Source organism: Bombina bombina, chromosome 2 (assembly GCF_027579735.1).
Source record: "Bombina bombina isolate aBomBom1 chromosome 2, aBomBom1.pri, whole genome shotgun sequence".
Classification (NCBI taxonomy): domain Eukaryota; kingdom Metazoa; phylum Chordata; class Amphibia; order Anura; family Bombinatoridae; genus Bombina; species Bombina bombina.
In genome coordinates, this window is record NC_069500.1 from 1,122,129,419 (window position 1) to 1,122,149,860 (window position 20,442).

At 38.8% G+C, this 20,442-nt stretch overlaps 1 protein-coding gene across 1 annotated transcript in view; it reads left to right on the forward strand.

Annotated features, from left to right (window-relative positions):
* Positions 1-20,442, forward strand: part of RXFP1 (relaxin family peptide receptor 1) — a 509,714-nt gene that overhangs the window by 213,861 nt on the left and 275,411 nt on the right. Inside the window, exon 3 of the mRNA XM_053700228.1 lies at positions 18,442-18,547. Coding sequence (XP_053556203.1) covers positions 18,442-18,547 — 106 coding nt within the window. The remainder of the gene's footprint in view (positions 1-18,441; positions 18,548-20,442) is intronic.

A 20,442-nucleotide genomic window follows, 5' to 3' on the forward strand; every position in this document is an offset into this window, starting at 1 on the left:
CTATGCAAGTAATACCGCACTCTTGAAAAAGACCCAGAAAGGGGTTGAAACGCGTAGAGGACTTACCTGACATCATTTGTGGGAGATTTGACATTTAAATCTGAACCAAACTCTGCGTACCCTGGCGTACTGAAGTGCAGAGGCTATTTTGTGGATACGACCGTGAAAAAAACACTTGCGCAAGTGGTCACCTAGGACCCGGAAACCGGGGGACATCACTCACGGGATTTTCGCTTACCAATAATCGAAGGAGCAGCCGTAGTGTCGGGCCAGGTGAGGAGGCCGTTTAGCAGACACTTGAAGGAGGTAAGAGAGCCTCCCGGCTCTGCTCAGTATATTTGACTGCCTTTACCACTGATACAGTGGCAAGGAAAGGGAATACACCACCTTGCGTTCTATTTTTTAAAAAAGAAAGTGACTAAAGGTATAACGGTTTTGTTGTCATTTGGGGGCACCTATACAAGCGACTTGATTTGGAGGATTTATATTTATTCTAGCCCACATTGTCATTCTGGATCAATTTTTTGGGGATCCCCATAAGCGACAGTGATATTTGAACACAAGCTAGTTTGGTGTTCTACACAGCTGAATATTGTGTCTTTGAATTCAAGAGTTTGATATGTTGTATGGAGTGTGAATGTTGAACCAGTTTTAACATACATATGTTTTAGCGGTATATGTAACTTTTGTATTTTTATCTGCCTTTCTGATTAACCATCGATAAGTTTGGATTTTATTGAACATTGCACTGAACTTTATTAAATTTTACTTTTATATTAAATTTAGTATTTATATTTATATTAATTATTAACACTGGCTCATTTATTCAGATTATTTAAAGGTGACAACGACACTTTATATAAATAAGTTTTACTTATACATATAACTGAAGTTTTATGTCTATATATCCTACATCTTCTGTAGCGCCTCCTATATCCATTATTTTTATGATAAGTAATACCGCACTCACGCCAGGATTGTGGATGTGAGTCTCTAAGGGCTAAAAGGAGTCCTGATAGGGAGTGTATGGGAGAGGGATGTGGGGCAATTTGCTTCAGCGAGCGTATTCTATCCCAGAAACGCAAAGAGTGCATTATGATAATATTGTGTATATTATATATCGATCTAACATGTTTGGGAAGCCAAATGAGACCTGGAAGTGATAAAGACTTAGGCAAGGTAGCTTGCTCCAATGTACCCCAGCCACAAGAAGTGGAGGTGACATTCCAGGTGAGGATATGTGCTAGGCGTGAGGCCTCATGGTAAGTAGCAATGTTGGGGGCGCCAGCGCCTCCATTGCAGACCGGTTGTTGCATGATGCGGGTAGCTACTCTAGGGCACTTGTTTCTCCAAACAAACTTATTGCAGACCTGTTGAAACTTACTAATTAGGGATTTAGGTATCGGGATAGGGAGTGAGCGAAAAAGGTAAGTCAGTTTAGGAAGTAGTACCATCTTAAAAGCCGCTATCCGGCCTAGCCATGAGATACAAGGTACACTCCATTTATTTGCGCTCTTCTGGAACTGCTGTAATAGTGGATAAAAATTAGATTTGATAATGGTAGATATGTTAGAAGAAAGATAGACTCCTAGGTGTTTGATTTTCTGTCTAGACCAATTGAACGAGTATATCGTTTTTAAAGACTCAAGTACTTCATCCTCCATATTGATGGTATAAGCTTCAGTTTTGTTTAGATTTAGTCTATAGTGGCTCAATTGACCGAAATAATCCAGTAATCTAAATAAGGCAGGGAGAGACCTAACAGGGTCGCTGAGAAAAATAGTTAAATCATCTGCAAACAGTGCAGTCTTTTGTACAGTTCCCTCAATCTCAACTCCACCTATCTCTGGGTTGCTCCTAATGGCCTCCGCAAGCGGTTCCATTACCAAAGCGAATATCAACGGAGATAGAGGGCACCCCTGCCGGGTCCCGTTAGTGATCTGAAAAGTCTGAGAACGAAAACCCAGTCCCCTAACTGAGGCAGAGGGAGCCGAGTAAAGTGCCCGGACACACGAGATAAAGCTGGAGGGGAAACGAAGTGACCGAGGACTTCAAACAGATATGACCAATTCACCCTGTCAAAGGCTTTTTCAGCATCAAGCACCAGCGCTGTGCAGGGGATAAGCCTCTGTTTGGCCTCAAAGAAGATGTTGAGCAGTCTCCGAGTATTGTCCGGTCCCTCCCTGCCCGGGGTGAAGCCGACCTGGTCTTCATTTATAAGTGACGCAAGCACCCTATTAAGTCTAGTAGCCATGACCTTAGCCAGGATTTTGACGTCTATATTGATCAATGATATAGGGCGAAAGTGTTCACACCTATCCGGGGACTTTCCTGGCTTTGGAATTGCCACTATGACCGCTTCAAGCATTTCAGCGAGCGTATTCTATCCCAGAAACGCAAAGAGTGCATTATGATAATATTGTGTATATTATATATCGATCTAACATGTTTGGGAAGCCAAATGAGACCTGGAAGTGATAAAGACTTAGGCAAGGTAGCTTGCTCCAATGTACCCCAGCCACAAGAAGTGGAGGTGACATTCCAGGTGAGGATATGTGCTAGGCGTGAGGCCTCATGGTAAGTAGCAATGTTGGGGGCGCCAGCGCCTCCATTGCAGACCGGTTGTTGCATGATGCGGGTAGCTACTCTAGGGCACTTGTTTCTCCAAACAAACTTATTGCAGACCTGTTGAAACTTACTAATTAGGGATTTAGGTATCGGGATAGGGAGTGAGCGAAAAAGGTAAGTCAGTTTAGGAAGTAGTACCATCTTAAAAGCCGCTATCCGGCCTAGCCATGAGATACAAGGTACACTCCATTTATTTGCGCTCTTCTGGAACTGCTGTAATAGTGGATAAAAATTAGATTTGATAATGGTAGATATGTTAGAAGAAAGATAGACTCCTAGGTGTTTGATTTTCTGTCTAGACCAATTGAACGAGTATATCGTTTTTAAAGACTCAAGTACTTCATCCTCCATATTGATGGTATAAGCTTCAGTTTTGTTTAGATTTAGTCTATAGTGGCTCAATTGACCGAAATAATCCAGTAATCTAAATAAGGCAGGGAGAGACCTAACAGGGTCGCTGAGAAAAATAGTTAAATCATCTGCAAACAGTGCAGTCTTTTGTACAGTTCCCTCAATCTCAACTCCACCTATCTCTGGGTTGCTCCTAATGGCCTCCGCAAGCGGTTCCATTACCAAAGCGAATATCAACGGAGATAGAGGGCACCCCTGCCGGGTCCCGTTAGTGATCTGAAAAGTCTGAGAACGAAAACCCAGTCCCCTAACTGAGGCAGAGGGAGCCGAGTAAAGTGCCCGGACACACGAGATAAAGCTGGAGGGGAAACGAAGTGACCGAGGACTTCAAACAGATATGACCAATTCACCCTGTCAAAGGCTTTTTCAGCATCAAGCACCAGCGCTGTGCAGGGGATAAGCCTCTGTTTGGCCTCAAAGAAGATGTTGAGCAGTCTCCGAGTATTGTCCGGTCCCTCCCTGCCCGGGGTGAAGCCGACCTGGTCTTCATTTATAAGTGACGCAAGCACCCTATTAAGTCTAGTAGCCATGACCTTAGCCAGGATTTTGACGTCTATATTGATCAATGATATAGGGCGAAAGTGTTCACACCTATCCGGGGACTTTCCTGGCTTTGGAATTGCCACTATGACCGCTTCAAGCATTTCTGAAGGGAGGGAGCTAGTTTGTCTAGCGAGCAGATTCTGGTAAGTAGGGGGGAGAGCTGCGCAGAAAAGGTTTTATAAAAGAGGGCACTATACCCTTCTTGTAAGGATATGTTTAGTTGTTTTTAGAGAACACTACAATTACAGCCCCTGCTTTATGCAGGACCACTCAGTCTCACACCTTACCTCGGATTCCCACAGATTTAACTTAAGGGAACCCTGATATGCTCATTGATCTGAGGGTCACTACAGCAGGGTTGCTGAGTGAAACCGGAACCTTCACGCAACAATAAATGCTTAAAGCAGAAAAGAGAGTAAGTCTTATAGGATTGACTGCAGCAGTAGTGAAAGAGTTAATTAGTGCAGGTGCCTTAATTCAAACAGAGTTGCAATGGAAATAGTTTATGCAGCAGGCTTTAACAAACACACTGAAGTTAACACAGTACTTTGATAAGTGAATAAATCAACCTCTGGTCATTTTGTAAACCATACTTTGATAATGAATATTAATACTTTGCAGAGTTGTTCAATCAGAGTAATATAAGCTGTGGTAAACTTGAAGAAACAGTTATAGTTTAAGTAAGAGCAAACAGTTAATTTCAAGCACAATAGAGGTTAATTGCGTAAAGTTTGAATTATGCTTATGCAATCCGATAATGAATAATGGTACTTTGTAATAATCTTTGTCACAGTTATTTGTTTGTAATATGGTAGGTAGCAGTAAAAAGGTTTAGTGCATATTTGATATCTGAAGCGAATATGGAAATCCAGCAAGTGAGCGTTGCACAATATATAGCAAGTGAAGGCAAAATGAGGTTGCAGCAATACACACAGTTCATGGAATGCAATATATATAGACTAGAAATATTGTAGAATATTAGCACATAGCGATACAGTTACCACACAGCAACAAGTCCTAGGAGTATCGCAGAAAGCCTGGCAGAGATCCGCGGCGGGAGAATGAGGAGCGTGACGTCACACGCTGCAGGGGAACAACCTCACTACAGGAGAGAGACTGAAAAATCTCTTAGTGAACAAACGGAGCAAATCTTCAAGCACAAAAGAGTATCTGCAAGATGATTCAAATAGGCAGATACTCATGGGGAGCAATGAGTTGAGAATACAAAGTAGTATAAACGGCTAGGTCTCTTCTGAAGCAGCTTCACACTGAGCAACAAATTACCAAGCAATGAGTTCTGTTGGGAGGAGCCTTAAATAGGGGTAGTGAGTTGACATCCTTAAAGGCACAGTAGGAAAAGAGATAAATCCCTGACAGGACACCCCCCCCCAAGGAGCCGCTCCGCGGATCAAGGACCAGGACGATCAGGATGTCTACGATGAAACAAAGAGACAAGACGTGGTGCAGAGACATTATTGAAAGGCTCCCAAGAGTCCTCCTCAGGACCAAATCCCTTCCAACTGACAAGATACTGAAGTTGATTACGATGGTAACGAGAGTCTATGATAGACTCAATCTCATATTCCATGCCATCAATGACTGTAGGATCCACCGTCTCATTTTGAGTTGAATCTCTGATTGAACTGTAAGGTTTCAAAAGAGAGACGTGGAATGTGGGATGTATCTTCATGGAATCTGGTAGTTTAAGTGTTACAGCATTAACATTGATGACCTTTTGTATCGGATAAGGCCCTAAATATAGGGAAGCCAGTTTTTTAGATGGAACTTGTAAGCGTAAATGTTTAGTGCTTAACCAAACTTTGTCACCAATCTTGTAATCTGGAGGCTTGGATCTACGTAGGTCGTAGTGATGTTTCTGAACAGCCTGGGCTTCTAGTAAAACTTGTTTCAATGCTGAGAAATTGGTAGCAATGGTATTAACAAGATCATTAACTATAGGCATGTCGGAATTATTGATCTGATTTGGATAGTATGAGGGATGAAATCCATAATTGATGTAAAATGGTGTCATTTTAGTTGATGAATTTACGGCATTATTATGAGCAAATTCAGCAGTAGCAAGTAGAGAATGCCAGTTATCTTGTTGTTGAGTGCAGTAGCAATGAAGGTACTGCTCTAATGTTTGATTTGTTCTTTCTGTTTGACCATTCGTTTGTGGATGATAAGCGGTACTCAAACGTTTAGTAATGTTAAGAGAGGAACACAATTGATTCCAAAACCTCGAGGTGAATTGCGTACCTCTATCTGTGGTGATTGTTTCAGGTAAACCATGTAGTTTTACAATGTGATTCAAAAATAGTGAAGCAGTTTCTGAAGACGTAGGCAATCCTCTATGTGGAAGGAAATGAGCCATTTTAGAGAATAAGTCCACTACAACCAATATGGTATTATAATTAGCTGACGAGGGCAGATCAACAACAAAATCCATAGCAATAGCTGCCCAGGGTCTGTCTGGTACTGGTAAGGAGAGAAGGTAACCATAAGGACTCTTATGCTGATGTTTCTTAGTTGTACATACCATACAGGAATCAATATACTGTTTAATAGTATCATTCATCTTTGGCCACCAGTAATTCCTTTTAATCAAATGAGCAGTTCTATGAACTCCAGGATGACCAGCCAATAAAGAGTCATGAGCAGAGGTAAGTATCTCATTCCTGAGAGAAGGAGGTATATACAATAAAGTGCCATGATAGTATAAGTTGTCGGAATGTTTTAGTACATCCAAATGACCCAAAGATGAATCATCCTTCAGATGTTCTTGTAAGATGGTTTTAAACTCAGTTGTTAAACAAATAATTCTATCCGGAGGTATGATAGATGAAGGAGAAACCACATCAGTAGGACGAGGGTCTTTTCTAGAAAGAGCATCAGCTTTCATATTTTTTGAACCTGGTCTATAAGTGATGATGTAATCAAAACGAGAGAAGAACAAACTCCATCGAACCTGACGAGCAGTGAGGGTCTTGTTTGATTTTAGATATTCTAAATTACGGTGATCGGTATAGATGGTGATTGGATATGTTGCACCCTCTAGGAGGTGTCGCCAGAACTCCAAAGCTGATTTGATTGCGAGAAGTTCCTTATCACCGATTCCATAGTTAATCTCTGCTGAACTCATAGTTCTAGAATAGTAGGAGACAGGATGTAAAGGTTCTTTTTCAGAACGTCTTTGAGATAAAACAGCCCCCACAGCAAACTCAGAAGCATCGACTTCTAGCGTAAATTGACATGTGGGATCTGGAAACTGTAAAATAGGGGGTGAAACAAATTTAGTTTTTAGAGTATTGAAGGAATGTTCAGCATCTTGATTCCATACAAACTTAACTTGCTTACGTGTTAACGTAGTGAGAGGTCTAACAATAAGTGAAAAGTCTTTAATGAACTTTCTATAAAAGTTCGCAAAGCCAAGGAATCTTTGAATATCTTTTTTATTACGAGGAATGGGCCAATTAGTGATAGCTTCTACTTTGCTTGACTCCATTGAAATTCCAGCTGGTGAGATGCAATAACCAAGGAATGATATGGTGTTTGTATTAAAAATACACTTTTCAAGCTTTGCATAAAGACGGTGTGCCCTTAAACGTGTCAACACTTGTTTGACATGTACAATGTGATCCTGTAGAGAATTTGAGTAAACCAAGATGTCATCCAAGTATACGACAATACAGATATCTAACAAATCATGAAAGACATCATTTATAAAACATTGAAAAGTCGCTGGGGCATTGCACAACCCAAAGGGCATTACAGTGTATTCATATAAACTGTATCTAGTACGAAATGCAGTTAACCATTCATCCCCTGCCCTCATCCTAATCAGATTGTAAGCACCTCTGAGGTCAAGTTTAGTAAAAACTGTGGCACCTTGTAAACGTTCAATAAGTTCAGGTATGAGGGGCAGGGGGTATCTGTTCTTTTTTGTGCATTTGTTCAACTGCCTATAATCAATGATGGGTCTAAGACTGCCATCCTTGTTTTTTACAAAGAACATTGCTGCAGCTGCAGAGGATGTGGAAGGTCTAATAAAGCCTTTTTTCAAATTATCATCTAAATATTCTTTTAAATGATTTAATTCTGGCTGTGACAATGGATATATATGTCCATATGGTATGGAGCTTCCAGGTATAAGATCAATAGGACAATCATAGTCTCTGTGTGGAGGTAATGACTCAGCCTCCTTTTTATCAAAAACATCAGCAAATTCACTATAACATTCTGGTAACTTATGTTCAGTGATATGACAAAGTGTGTGTACCCCAAAACAGGATTGTTTACAGTGGTTTGAATCAAAAACTACTGATGCTGTGGACCACGATATAGTGGGATTATGCTTTATTAACCAATTCAGTCCAAGGATTAATGGATAGACAGAAGAAGGAAGAACGTCAAAACAAATAAGCTCTGTGTGTCCTGAAGGGGTAACAACTTTGAGTGGGATAGTGTGGTGAGTTATGGGACCAGAGCTAAAGAAGGAACCGTCAACCAGACGAATAGCTAAAGCAACACTCTTCTTTATTAGTGGGATGTGATTATTAACAACAAAGGTGTTATCAGCAAAATTCCCAGAAGCCCCAGAGTCAATTATGGCCTGAACGTTTATCTTCTGATGGGACCACTGTAGGGAGACATAAATAGATAGATGAGATTTTATGCTGTCAACCAAATTAACAGTATGGTCATTGGACGAAGTCTTACCCTTCTTTTGTCGAATCAGAGAGGGACAGTCCCTAACAGCATGGTTCTTTTCAGCACAGTATAGACATAGGTTTAGTATCTTACGCCTAGCTTTCTCCTCAGGTCTCAAGGGTCCCCTAATAATTGCAACATCCATGGGTTCTTCTATGGGTCTAGTGAATGCTGTGGAAGGTGTTGAGTGATGATAATTGGGGTTTCTTCTGGGGGTAGTCTCTGAATAGGATCTCTCTGACTTCCTTTCCCTAAGCCGACAATCTATGCCAATAGAGAGAGTCATCAATTCATCCAAGTCCTCTGGAATCACACCCCTTGCTAATTCATCCTTAACTGCATCATTGAGTCCCAAACGGAACTGATTGCGTAGAGCAGGAATATTCCACAGGGTGTCAGGAGCCCATCTTTTAAATTCAGTAATGTAGTCTTCTACCATTCTTTTGCCCTGTCTTAGAGACCTAATGGCAGTTTCAGCAGTATTTTTTCTATTGTGATCTTCATATAAAAGAGACATTGCAGAAAAAAAATCTTCTAGTGAATTTAGGATAGGATCATTTTTTTTCATAGAAAGCATTGGCCCAAGACCTGGCCTCACCTCTGAGAAATGAAATTACAGTTAGAACTCTAATCCTGTCAGTTGGGTATGACTTAGGTTTCAAAGTAAAAAGCAGAGTACAGGAATTCCTGAAATCCCTAAACATAGCTCTGTCCCCAGAGAACTTTTCAGGTGGACTAACAATGGGTTCTGGACATGACTCAACATTAGTAGTTTTGTTTGCAAGATGATCATTAATAAAAAAATTTATACTCTGATTCTCTAGTTGTATATCCCTTAAGCCTTGAATCATGTGATCCATACTCTGAGCTAAAGAACCAACTCTCCTGGACAGTTCACTTACATCCATGATTTTAGCTGTTAGTAGTATTCCTTTTTTATGGCTTGGTAATATGTAAGGATATGTTTAGTTGTTTTTAGAGAACACTACAATTACAGCCCCTGCTTTATGCAGGACCACTCAGTCTCACACCTTACCTCGGATTCCCACAGATTTAACTTAAGGGAACCCTGATATGCTCATTGATCTGAGGGTCACTACAGCAGGGTTGCTGAGTGAAACCGGAACCTTCACGCAACAATAAATGCTTAAAGCAGAAAAGAGAGTAAGTCTTATAGGATTGACTGCAGCAGTAGTGAAAGAGTTAATTAGTGCAGGTGCCTTAATTCAAACAGAGTTGCAATGGAAATAGTTTATGCAGCAGGCTTTAACAAACACACTGAAGTTAACACAGTACTTTGATAAGTGAATAAATCAACCTCTGGTCATTTTGTAAACCATACTTTGATAATGAATATTAATACTTTGCAGAGTTGTTCAATCAGAGTAATATAAGCTGTGGTAAACTTGAAGAAACAGTTATAGTTTAAGTTAGAGCAAACAGTTCATTTCAAGCACAATAGAGGTTAATTGCGTAAAGTTTGAATTATGCTTATGCAATCCGATAATGAATAATGGTACTTTGTAATAATCTTTGTCACAGTTATTTGTTTGTAATATGGTAAGTAGCAGTAAAAAGGTTTAGTGCATATTTGATATCTGAAGCGAATATGGAAATCCAGCAAGTGAGCGTTGCACAATATATAGCAAGTGAAGGCAAAATGAGGTTGCAGCAATACACACAGTTCATGGAATGCAATATATATAGACTAGAAATATTGTAGAATATTAGCACATAGCGATACAGTTACCACACAGCAACAAGTCCTAGGAGTATCGCAGAAAGCCTGGCAGAGATCCGCGGCGGGAGAATGAGGAGCGTGACGTCACACGCTGCAGGGGAACAACCTCACTACAGGAGAGAGACTGAAAAATCTCTTAGTGAACAAACGGAGCAAATCTTCAAGCACAAAAGAGTATCTGCAAGATGATTCAAATAGGCAGATACTCATGGGGAGCAATGAGTTGAGAATACAAAGTAGTATAAACGGCTAGGTCTCATCTGAAGCAGCTTCACACTGAGCAACAAATTACCAAGCAATGAGTTCTGTTGGGAGGAGCCTTAAATAGGGGTAGTGAGTTGACATCCTTAAAGGCACAGTAGGAAAAGAGATAAATCCCTGACACTTCTGGACCTGGTGATTTATTAGGTTTTCAGGATTTGATCGTTAAGGCCACTTCATCAATAGTAACAGGAGAATCCAGCATTATTTTTTGAGGGTCAGATAAAACTGGTAGGGACAGGGATTTCAAAAACTCTTGGATGTGTTTCGAAGATGGGGCTGAGATGTCTGAGGAATTTTGTAAGTTATATAGGGAGGAGTAATAGTGTGCAAAGGCATCGCCAATCTCCATTGGAAGGCGGACAATTCCCTTTGAAGTTACTAAATGGGAAATACGGGCTTCCGCGGTGCGTTGTCTAAGCCTGTTGGCTAGAAGTCGGTCAGCTTTATTGCCTTTGGCATAAAAAGTTTGTTGAAATCGGCGAACCTGTGACTGGTATCGCTTAAGCTCTATAGCCTCTATTTTTAGTTTGACGTCCTCTATTTGAGAAAGGGTCTGCGGGTCTAGGGAATTCATATGAGAGATGCTAAGCGAGCGTAGGTTTAAGTGCAATTGGGATAGAGATCCCCCTAATTGCTTATTGTGGTCAGCTTTCAATTTGAAGAACAATCCTCTAGTGAAAGCCTTTAGCGTGTTCCAAAGGCAGAAATCACTAACAGAGCCATTATCATTTATCTGGAGAAACTCGTTAATGTTTTTCTGGAGATACAGAATCTGCTCTGGAGAAGAGAGTAAGTGCTCCGGGAGTCTCTATGAGGGCCTAGAGGACACATAGGATGGAGCTTTTAAGGAAAACTGAATCGAGGAGTGGTCAGACCAAGGACAACTCAGCATTGAGACCTGCTGGACAAGATCAAGAAGCCTAGGCTCACAATAGACCTGGTCAATTCTGGTATATGTATTGTGCACCGCTGAGTAGTAGGAGTAATCTCTAGATGTAGGATGATGGGACCGCCATATGTCGAACAAATTATACTGTGCAAGAAGGCTATTAAATTGTCTAGCCGAACGTTTATTTTCAACTTGTAATACCAGTGCAAAATGACAAGCGCAAATGCTTTAATTCTAGCGCAGTTAGTGCTCCACTTTAAATCTAGCCCTAAAGCAGCAATATGGCAACCCTGCTCCTAACTGTTCATGTAGATTCTGAGGGCATTGTCATGGAGGTTGCAGTTGGGGCTTAGCTGGTCATAGTGTAGAAAACGTCAGGAGTTAAGTTAAGGACATTTATAAGGCAGGAAGCATTGTGGGAGGCACAATGGGTCAGAGCTCTCAAACTATGTCTAGCCTTCAAAATGTAGGAACGTTGGGAGCCCTACAGTACCTAAGCAACCTGAACAGTGTATAGAGTAAGAATGTTTTCAGTAACACTGATGTTATTGGCTTCTGGCACACTTGTTTTTGCAGACAGGTCTCATGCTGTTTCAGACCTCAGAGTGTTAACAAAAGCTGCACTGTTTATTTTTCCTTCCCTGAATATCAGCTCAATGGGTTTAGATATTTGCTACAAAAAAAAGAAAGCTGTCCAGCTCCGCACCTGCCAGTGGTTCAGTAGATTAATTGGAAATGAGCTGTATGAATATTTATTTTCTAGTGGTCAAGAAGCCACAACAAATAATTGGTAAATAGACTATTCCTCCCAAAGTTGAAATTATTTTTTTTTATCAGGAATAAAGCATTTGCATTCAAGGCTTCAGATCACAATAACACAATTTCACACATGGGTGTCAGCTCTGACAGAATTCTCTATTAGAGACTGAAACGTTCTCTGCCAGTAGATAAGTAGAATAAACCATAATGACTAATACGATAATAGAACTTTGGAAAGAAAAGGTCATGTTCAAAATGTACTTATTCCTGTAAGAACTACATCATTAAATTCGAACACTGTATAGTGAAAAATGTAATTATTAATGGACATCACTCCCTTTTGTATAACTGTATTATTATTTTTAGTTATTTGTAAAGCCCCAACAGATTCTGCAGCGCTAACTCTAGCAATACAACAGATTTAGAAATGTTTATTACATTAGAGAAAAGGTGACCATAATCTGACCATATTAAAGATGTATTATTAAATTTATTAATGAATATGCTATATATAGTTTCTTGTATATAATCTTAGTTTCAACTAAAAAAATAAATGAACAATTATGTATTGATCTAATAGTTCAAAAAGTAACTTGACACGGTACTCATGGTTAATCAGTGTTATATTATTTGCAAAATGACCATAGCTTGACCCTAATTTAGTTGAGAAATATGAAAGGTTGTAGTTTCAGTAACTTGTATTACTAAATAATGTTCCTTGCATTTTATAGATCTAGTCATACAGTGAGAGTTGGCTTTAGATGTTCTCTTGACTATAAGGAAGGTCCAGTGATGTATATAATACTAGGTCCATATTCACAAACTACTTGATAGTGAGTTATATGAAACATTTTTAGAAAAAACAAAACACATTTAGAAAATATGCCATATATCTGTAGATTTTATAATAACTATTCATAACATATATTTAGAGATTTCTGTGAAATAGTTAATAGGGTAAAATTAAAATGCCTATAGCGATTATAAAATACTAATAAAAGGGCTTAGTAAAATCTTGTAATTATAAGACTTTATTGTACTCTTACAACAAATTTATATACCTGCTGAATGTGAAAACGTTCTAAATATATTATTGTGTGTGTGCTGCAATTGTTTTTAGGAATGGCCAAACTTCCCCCCCCCCCCCCGCTATTTACCTTATTTGTGACTGTCATGTTGTCAGCATTGTTTTTCTGTACCTTACCTTGTCTCCTTCAGGCCCTGATATTCAAAACCTCTCTGCCCAGGTGAGATACTCTAAAATTACCCTCCAACACTGCAAGATCCCTAGTGAAATATTCAAAAAGGAAGATTTTGCTTTACTTTTCCAAAGGCGGTCCCTGCCTTTCTGTATGTGAAAGACAACTCCAGAGCAATATAGCACTGCATGACATGACAATTCTGCTGCATTTACATTTTGTGCTTTCTATTTTATATTGCTTTACTCTTTACTATATTTGTATTTTATTTCGAATACAGCAGTGTAAGTATAGTGATTTTACAAATTCTGATTATGCCTTCATAGTTTCTGTTAAACTTTAACAAATTAGGCTCGTATTTTGTATTATAATGTGTATCTTTTACAAAGTGCACTTTGAATGTCTTTTATTTAAATTTAAACTGAAAAACTGTCAGCTTTAGTTTCCTGCAGACCATCATTACTTTCTATAGGCCAGATAATCAAACATTCCCTAATTTGGAAAGAGGTTATAGCCCTTACTTCACAGATGCAGAACTCACTGAATTTTCTAAGAAAAGAGGAGGAACCTGGAAATTCCAGAGAGATGAGAGGTGCCTTCCATAGGCCTAGATTTGGAGTTTGGCGGTAGCCGTGAAAACCAGCGTTAGAGGCTCCTAACGCTGGTTTTAGGCTACCTCCGGTATTTGGAGTCAGTCAAAAAAGGGTCTAACACTCACTTTTCAGCCGCGACTTTTCCATACCGCAGATCCCCTTACGTCAATTGCGTATCCTATCTTTTCAATGGGATTTTTCTAACTCCGGTATTTAGAGTCGTGTCTGAAGTGAGCGTTAGAATTCTAACGACAAAACTCCAGCCGCAGAAAAAAGTCAGTAGTTAAGAGCTTTCTGGGCTAACACCGGTTCATAAAGCTCTTAACTACTGTACTCTAAAGTACACTAACACCCATAAACTACCTATGTACCCCTAAACCGAGGTCCCCCCACATCGCCGCCACTCTATTAAATTTTTTTAAACCCTAATCTGCCGACCGCCACCTACGTTATCCTTATGTACCCCTAATCTGCTGCCCCTAACACCGCCGACCCTATATTATATTTATTAACCCCTAACCTGCTCCCCACAACGACGACGCCACCTACCTACAATAATTAAACCCTAATCTGCCGACCGCAAAGAGCCGCCACCTACATTATAGCTATGTACCCCTAATCTGCTGCCCCTAACACCGCCGACCCCTATATTATATTTATTAACCCCTAATCTGCCCCCCTCAACGTCGCCTCCACCTGCCTACACTTATTAACCCCTAATCTGCCGAGCGGACCTGAGCGCTACTATAATAAAGTTATTAACCCCTAATCCGCCTCACTAACCCTATAATAAATAGTATTAACCCCTAATCTGCCCTCCCTAACATCGCCGACACCTAACTTCAATTATTAACCCCTAATCTGCCGACTGGAGCTCACCACTATTCTAATAAATGTATTAACCCCTAAAGCTAAGTCTAACCCTAACACTAACACCCCCCTAAGTTAAATATAATTTTTATCTAACGAAATTAATTAACTCTTATTAAATAAATTAAATAAATGAACAGGGCCCTTTGCGGGGCATGCCCCAAGAAGTTCAGCTCTTTTGCCTGTAAAAAAAACATACAATACCCCCCCCCAACATTACAACCCACCACCCACATACCGCTAATCTAACCCAAACCCCCCTTAAATAACCCTAATACTAAGCCCCTGAAGATCTCCCTACCTTGAGTCGTCTTCACCCAGCCAAGCCAAATTCTTCATCCAAGCGGAGCAAGAAGAAGTCCTCCATCCGGTAGAAGTCTTCATCCAAGCGGGGCAGAAGAGGTCTTCCATCCGATTGAAGTCTTCATCCAAGAGGCATCTTCTATCGTCATCCATCCGGAGTGGAGCGGCAGCATCCTGAAGACCTCCGACGCGGAACATCCATCCTGGCCGACGACTGAACGACGAATGACGGTTCCTTTAAATGACGTCATCCAAGATGGCGTCCCTCGAATTCCGATTGGCTGATAGGATTCTATCAGCCAATCGGAATTAAGGTAGGAAAAATCTGATTGGCTGATTGAATCAGCCAATCAGATTGAGCTCACATTCTATTGGCTGATCGGAACAGCCAATAGAATGCGAGCTCAATCTGATTGGCTGATTGGATCAGCCAATCGGATTGAACTTGATTCTGATTGGCTGATTCCATCAGCCAATCAGAATATTCCTACCTTAATTCCGATTGGCTGATAGAATCCTATCAGCCAATCGGAATTCGAGAGATGCCATCTTGGATGACGTCATTTAAAGGAACCGTCATTCTTCGTTCAGTTGTCGGCCAGGATGGATGTTCCGCGTCGGAGGTCTTCAGGATGCTGCCGCTCCACTCCGGATGGATGACGATAGAAGATGCCTCTTGGATGAAGACTTCAATCGGATGGAAGACCTCTTCTGCCCCGCTTGGATGAAGACTTCTACCGGATGGAGGACCTCTTCTTGCTCCGCTTGGATGAAGAATTTGGCTCGGCTGGGTGAAGACGACTCAAGGTAGGGAGATCTTCAGGGGCTTAGTATTAGGTTTATTTAAGGGGGGTTTGGGTTAGATTAGGGGTATGTGGGTGGTGGGTTGTAATGTTGGGGGGGGTATTGTATGTTTTTTTTACAGGCAAAAGAGCTGAACTTCTTGGGGCATGCCCCGCAAAGGGCCCTGTTCAGGGCTGGTAAGGTAAAAGAGCTTTGAACTTTAGTAATTTAGAATAGGGTAGGGCATTTTTTTTTTTGTTATTTTATTAGGGGGCTTAGAGTAGGTGTAATTAGTTTAAAATTGTTGTAATATATTTCTAATGTTTGTAAATATTTTTTTATTTCTTGTAACTTAGTTCTTTTTTATTTTTTGTACTTTAGTTTTTTTCATTGTATTTATTTGTAGGAATTGTATTTAATTTATTTATTGATAGTGTAGTGTTAGGTTTAATTGTAGATAATTATAGGTATTTTAATTAATTTATTGATAGTGTAGTGTTAGGTTTAATTGTAGATAATTATAGGTATTTTATTTAATTAATTTATTGATAGTGTAGTGTTAGGTTTAATTGTAACTTAGGTTAGGATTTATTTTACAGGTATATTTGTAATTATTTTAACTATTTTAGCTATTAAATAGTTCTTAACTATTTAATAGCTATTGTACCTGGTTAAAATAATTACAAAGTTACCTGTAAAATAAATATTAATCCTAAAATAGCTATAATATAATTATAATTTATATTGTAGCTATATTAGGGTTTATTTTACAGGTAAGTATTTATCTTTAAATAGGAATAATTTATTTAATAAGAGTTAATTAATTTCGTTAGATTAAAATTATATTTAACTTAGGGGGGTGTTAGTGTTAGGGTTAGACTTAGCTTTAGGGGTTAATACATTTATTAGAATAGCGGTGAGCTCCAGTCGGCAGATTAGGGGTTAATAATTGAAGTTAGGTGTCGGCGATGTTAGGGAGGGCAGATTAGGGGTTAATACTATTTATTATAGGGTTAGTGAGGCGGATTAGGGGTTAATAACTTTATTATAATAGCGGTGCGGTCCGCTCGGCAGATTAGGGGTTAATAAGTGTAGGCAGGTGGAGGCGACGTTGAGGGGGGAAGATTAGGGGTTCATAAATATAATATAGGGGTCGGCGGTGTTAGGGGCAGCAGATTAGGGGTACATAGGGATAATGTAAGTAGCGGCGGTTTACGGAGCGGCAGATTAGGGGTTAATAATAATATGCAGGGGTCAGCAATAGCGGGGACGGCAGAATAGGGGTTAATAAGTGTAAGGTTAGGGGTGTTTAGACTCGGGGTACATGTTAGAGTGTTAGGTGCAGACGTAGGAAGTGTTTCCCCATAGGAAACAATGGTGCTGCGTTAGGAGCTGAACGCGGCTTTTTTCCAGGTGTTAGGTTTTTTTTCAGCTCAAACAGCCCCATTGTTTCCTATAGGGGAATCGTGCACGAGCACGTTTTTGAGGCTGGCCGCGTCCGTAAGCAACTCTGATATCGAGAGTTGCAGTTGTGTTAAATATGCTCTACGCTCCTTTTTTGAAGCCTAACGCAGCCTTTCTGTGGACTCTCAATACCAGAGTTATTTTTATGGTGCGGCCAGAAAAAAGCCAGCGCTAGCTACGCGGGTCCTTACCGACAATACTCTAAATCTAGCCGATAGAAAGTAATGAAGCTCTCTGGGATACAACATTTGACATGGGAGAGAGAAGGTAAATGGAGAACCCCTGGTGATGATATAAATGGTCTGTTTGCATCAATTACAAATTAAACTGAAATGTTTTCACTACAATTTAACTTGCTTTTGTTTCTATTTTAGCATATATTACTTTTTTTTTAGTTAAAATAAGTGTATTGTGAATTTTAAATAAACTTCACCTGCATACAGCTGGCGAGACAAATCAGTGAGACCAGCTGGTTTAAAATGCTTACTAAATTTCACAAGACTTGTGAGAGAGCTTCAGACATACCCTGGGAACTCCCCTGTTCAGCCCAGGAAAATGCCCTGTTCCTCCCACTTTATGAAGCTGTCAGTTTTAGTTTGTCATTTGTAAAAGCTACACAGAAATATACAAAGTATGATCCTAATTTGTTAAAGTAACACAAAAACTTTCCAAACATAATCAGAATTTGTAAAATCACTGCAAGAGCTAAATCTACGTATATTAAAATATAAATGAGAACGTTCAAAGCTTAAATGCTATAATACTGAAAAGGCCCCAATCTAGTGTAAAGTAATCTAAAATAAAAAGCACAAATTGTAATTATAACAACACTCTGATATCATGCACTGCTGTATTGCACTGGGCTTGTCTCTCCTTTTTCTTTTGAATATTAAGTGAGTTCAGCCCCTGTGAAGTCTGAATTGCAATTTCTCTCCAAACTGGAGAACCTTTGAATATCAGTGCCTTAGTGATGCCATTCAAGAATAGATATGCAGCAGGGGTAGGTTTGTTACGTCTTCAGCACACTTCCATTTCTCAGCGTTGGAAAGCCCATCATTTTCAGAGTAAAATTTAAAAAAGTAGAGGAAAATAAATAATCAAAATACAGTGCAAAGGTTTGTTTTTTTCTTTACTGTGCATAATGAAACATTTTGTATTACAATTTCATCATATTTTACGGTAATTTTAATGTTATTGGGTTGCTCTTCATAAAATAGTAGCTTGTGCGCTCATTAAAATACTTGTTTTCACGTGCACTAATACTGTTATCTTCTCTTTACACAGTGCTTGGTTTGGTGCCAGTTAAATGTTTGTGCAGAGGTTTAGAACTTGATTGTGATGGAGCAAATTTAACTACTGTCCCTTCAGTATCTTCAAATGTGACCATGATGTGAGTAAGCACAGCAGTCTTTTGATCTATATAGTTCTCTAATATTTTTTTATGAATATGAAAATTAATTTTATGAATTGTCTTATTTTCTTTACTTTTCAATGCTTTTATATCTATACCAAAAGCTTTGTGCACCAAACATGATTGATAATACTAAAATATATTAGAAAAAATGTAATCTTATTTTTTTTACCACATAATAGAATTTGAAACATGTAATAAAAGGAAAATGTTTACACAGAAACAAATATGTTACAGGCAGTAATAATAATCTAACAGTCCAGCACCAGTGAACCAGTGCATTTCCACCTGGGGTACTGCAAGTACCCCTGACTTTCACAGAAAACAAATCCAAGGATGACAGCACTGTTGGATTTTTTTGTTACAGGCAGTGATGAAAAAAAAAAATCCAGCAGCAAGGCTGATAAATGATAATCATGACAACTTAAAATAGACACAAATCAAATAATCCAAAATAATTTGTTTCTCACAGCTGCTATATGATTTATCATTGGCTTCACGTATACATTTTCTGCTTGTGTTATTTAATTATACAGTTTTTTTTATAGAACCCTTGTCAACAACTCTTGTACATGTATTTATCAGTGATAAATTCTATAGTAGATCTAGTATATTGCCTAAAGCTGGCCACATTCATTTGTTCAAAAATATGTTAAACAAATTTAGATATTTAAGAATTTGAGCATTCATTTTAATTTTGTCTTAGTTACAAAATAAATAAATCCCAAGATTTCTTATGCTTGTAGGGTTATAATGATATCTAAGTCTATGGAATAAACATTCATACATTACATGTTGCTGTTTTGAATATTTAGTTTTTTACATCAAAGGTTAAAATCAAAGATAATATAGAATTGCCGTACAGGAACATTTAGTGGACGACATAAATGTTCAGGTGTAAAATTTGCTTGACCATTAAAATGTCATTTTGCAGACATTTGACAATTCTCAATATTTAGATCTCTTCTGATCTGTAATTCTTGAATTACTCAGGAAGAAGGCAAACAAAAAGTGTTATTAAATATGTTCTGATTTCCTTTTATTTCAGATAAAATATAATATCCCTTCTTATCGCAGAAACAGGCAATTACATCTATCAGGAATAGTTTACTGTCTTTGTTTTGCTCATTTTCATTACTATGCGTGTGCTATTTATATGAAAAATTTATTATTTGAATACTGTCTTTATTATTTGCCATTGTTAGCTCTGTGTGTAGTAAGTTCTACAACTTAATTGAATTATTAGTTTAGGAAACTCTTACGGCTAGATTACGAGTTTTTGTCGTTAATGGTGTGCGTGACTAACGCACAGTTTTCCCTCACCGCTCACCTAAAGTAACGCTGGTATTCAACAATTTAAGGAAATCATTAAATAATATAAATTGGGACAATGTATTCTCTAATAAAAAATACAGAGGATAAATGGATAATATTTAAAAATGTGTTAAATAAATATACATATCAACAAATACCATATGGTTATAAAAATCAAAATAAAAAATCAAAGCCGTTATGGCTAAATAAAAATGTGTTAAGAGAAATTAGGAAAAAACATAGGGCATTTAAATTATTAAAAGAAAATAGTACAGACTCAACATACAATATTTATAAGGAATGTAACAAAGCATGCAAAAAAGCAATCAAATTAGCCACAATTGAAAATGAAAAATTAAAAGGTTCTTTAAGTACTTTGGCCTAGATTTGGAGTTTTGCGTTAGAAGGGGTGCGTTAGCTATGCGTGCTTTTTTTTGGCAGCACCTTTTAAATACTGCTGGTATTTAGAGTTCACAGAATGGCTGGGTTTTCAGTGCGTTAGGCTCCAAAAAGGGAGCGTAGAGCATAATTTACCGCCACTGCAACTCTCAATACCAGCG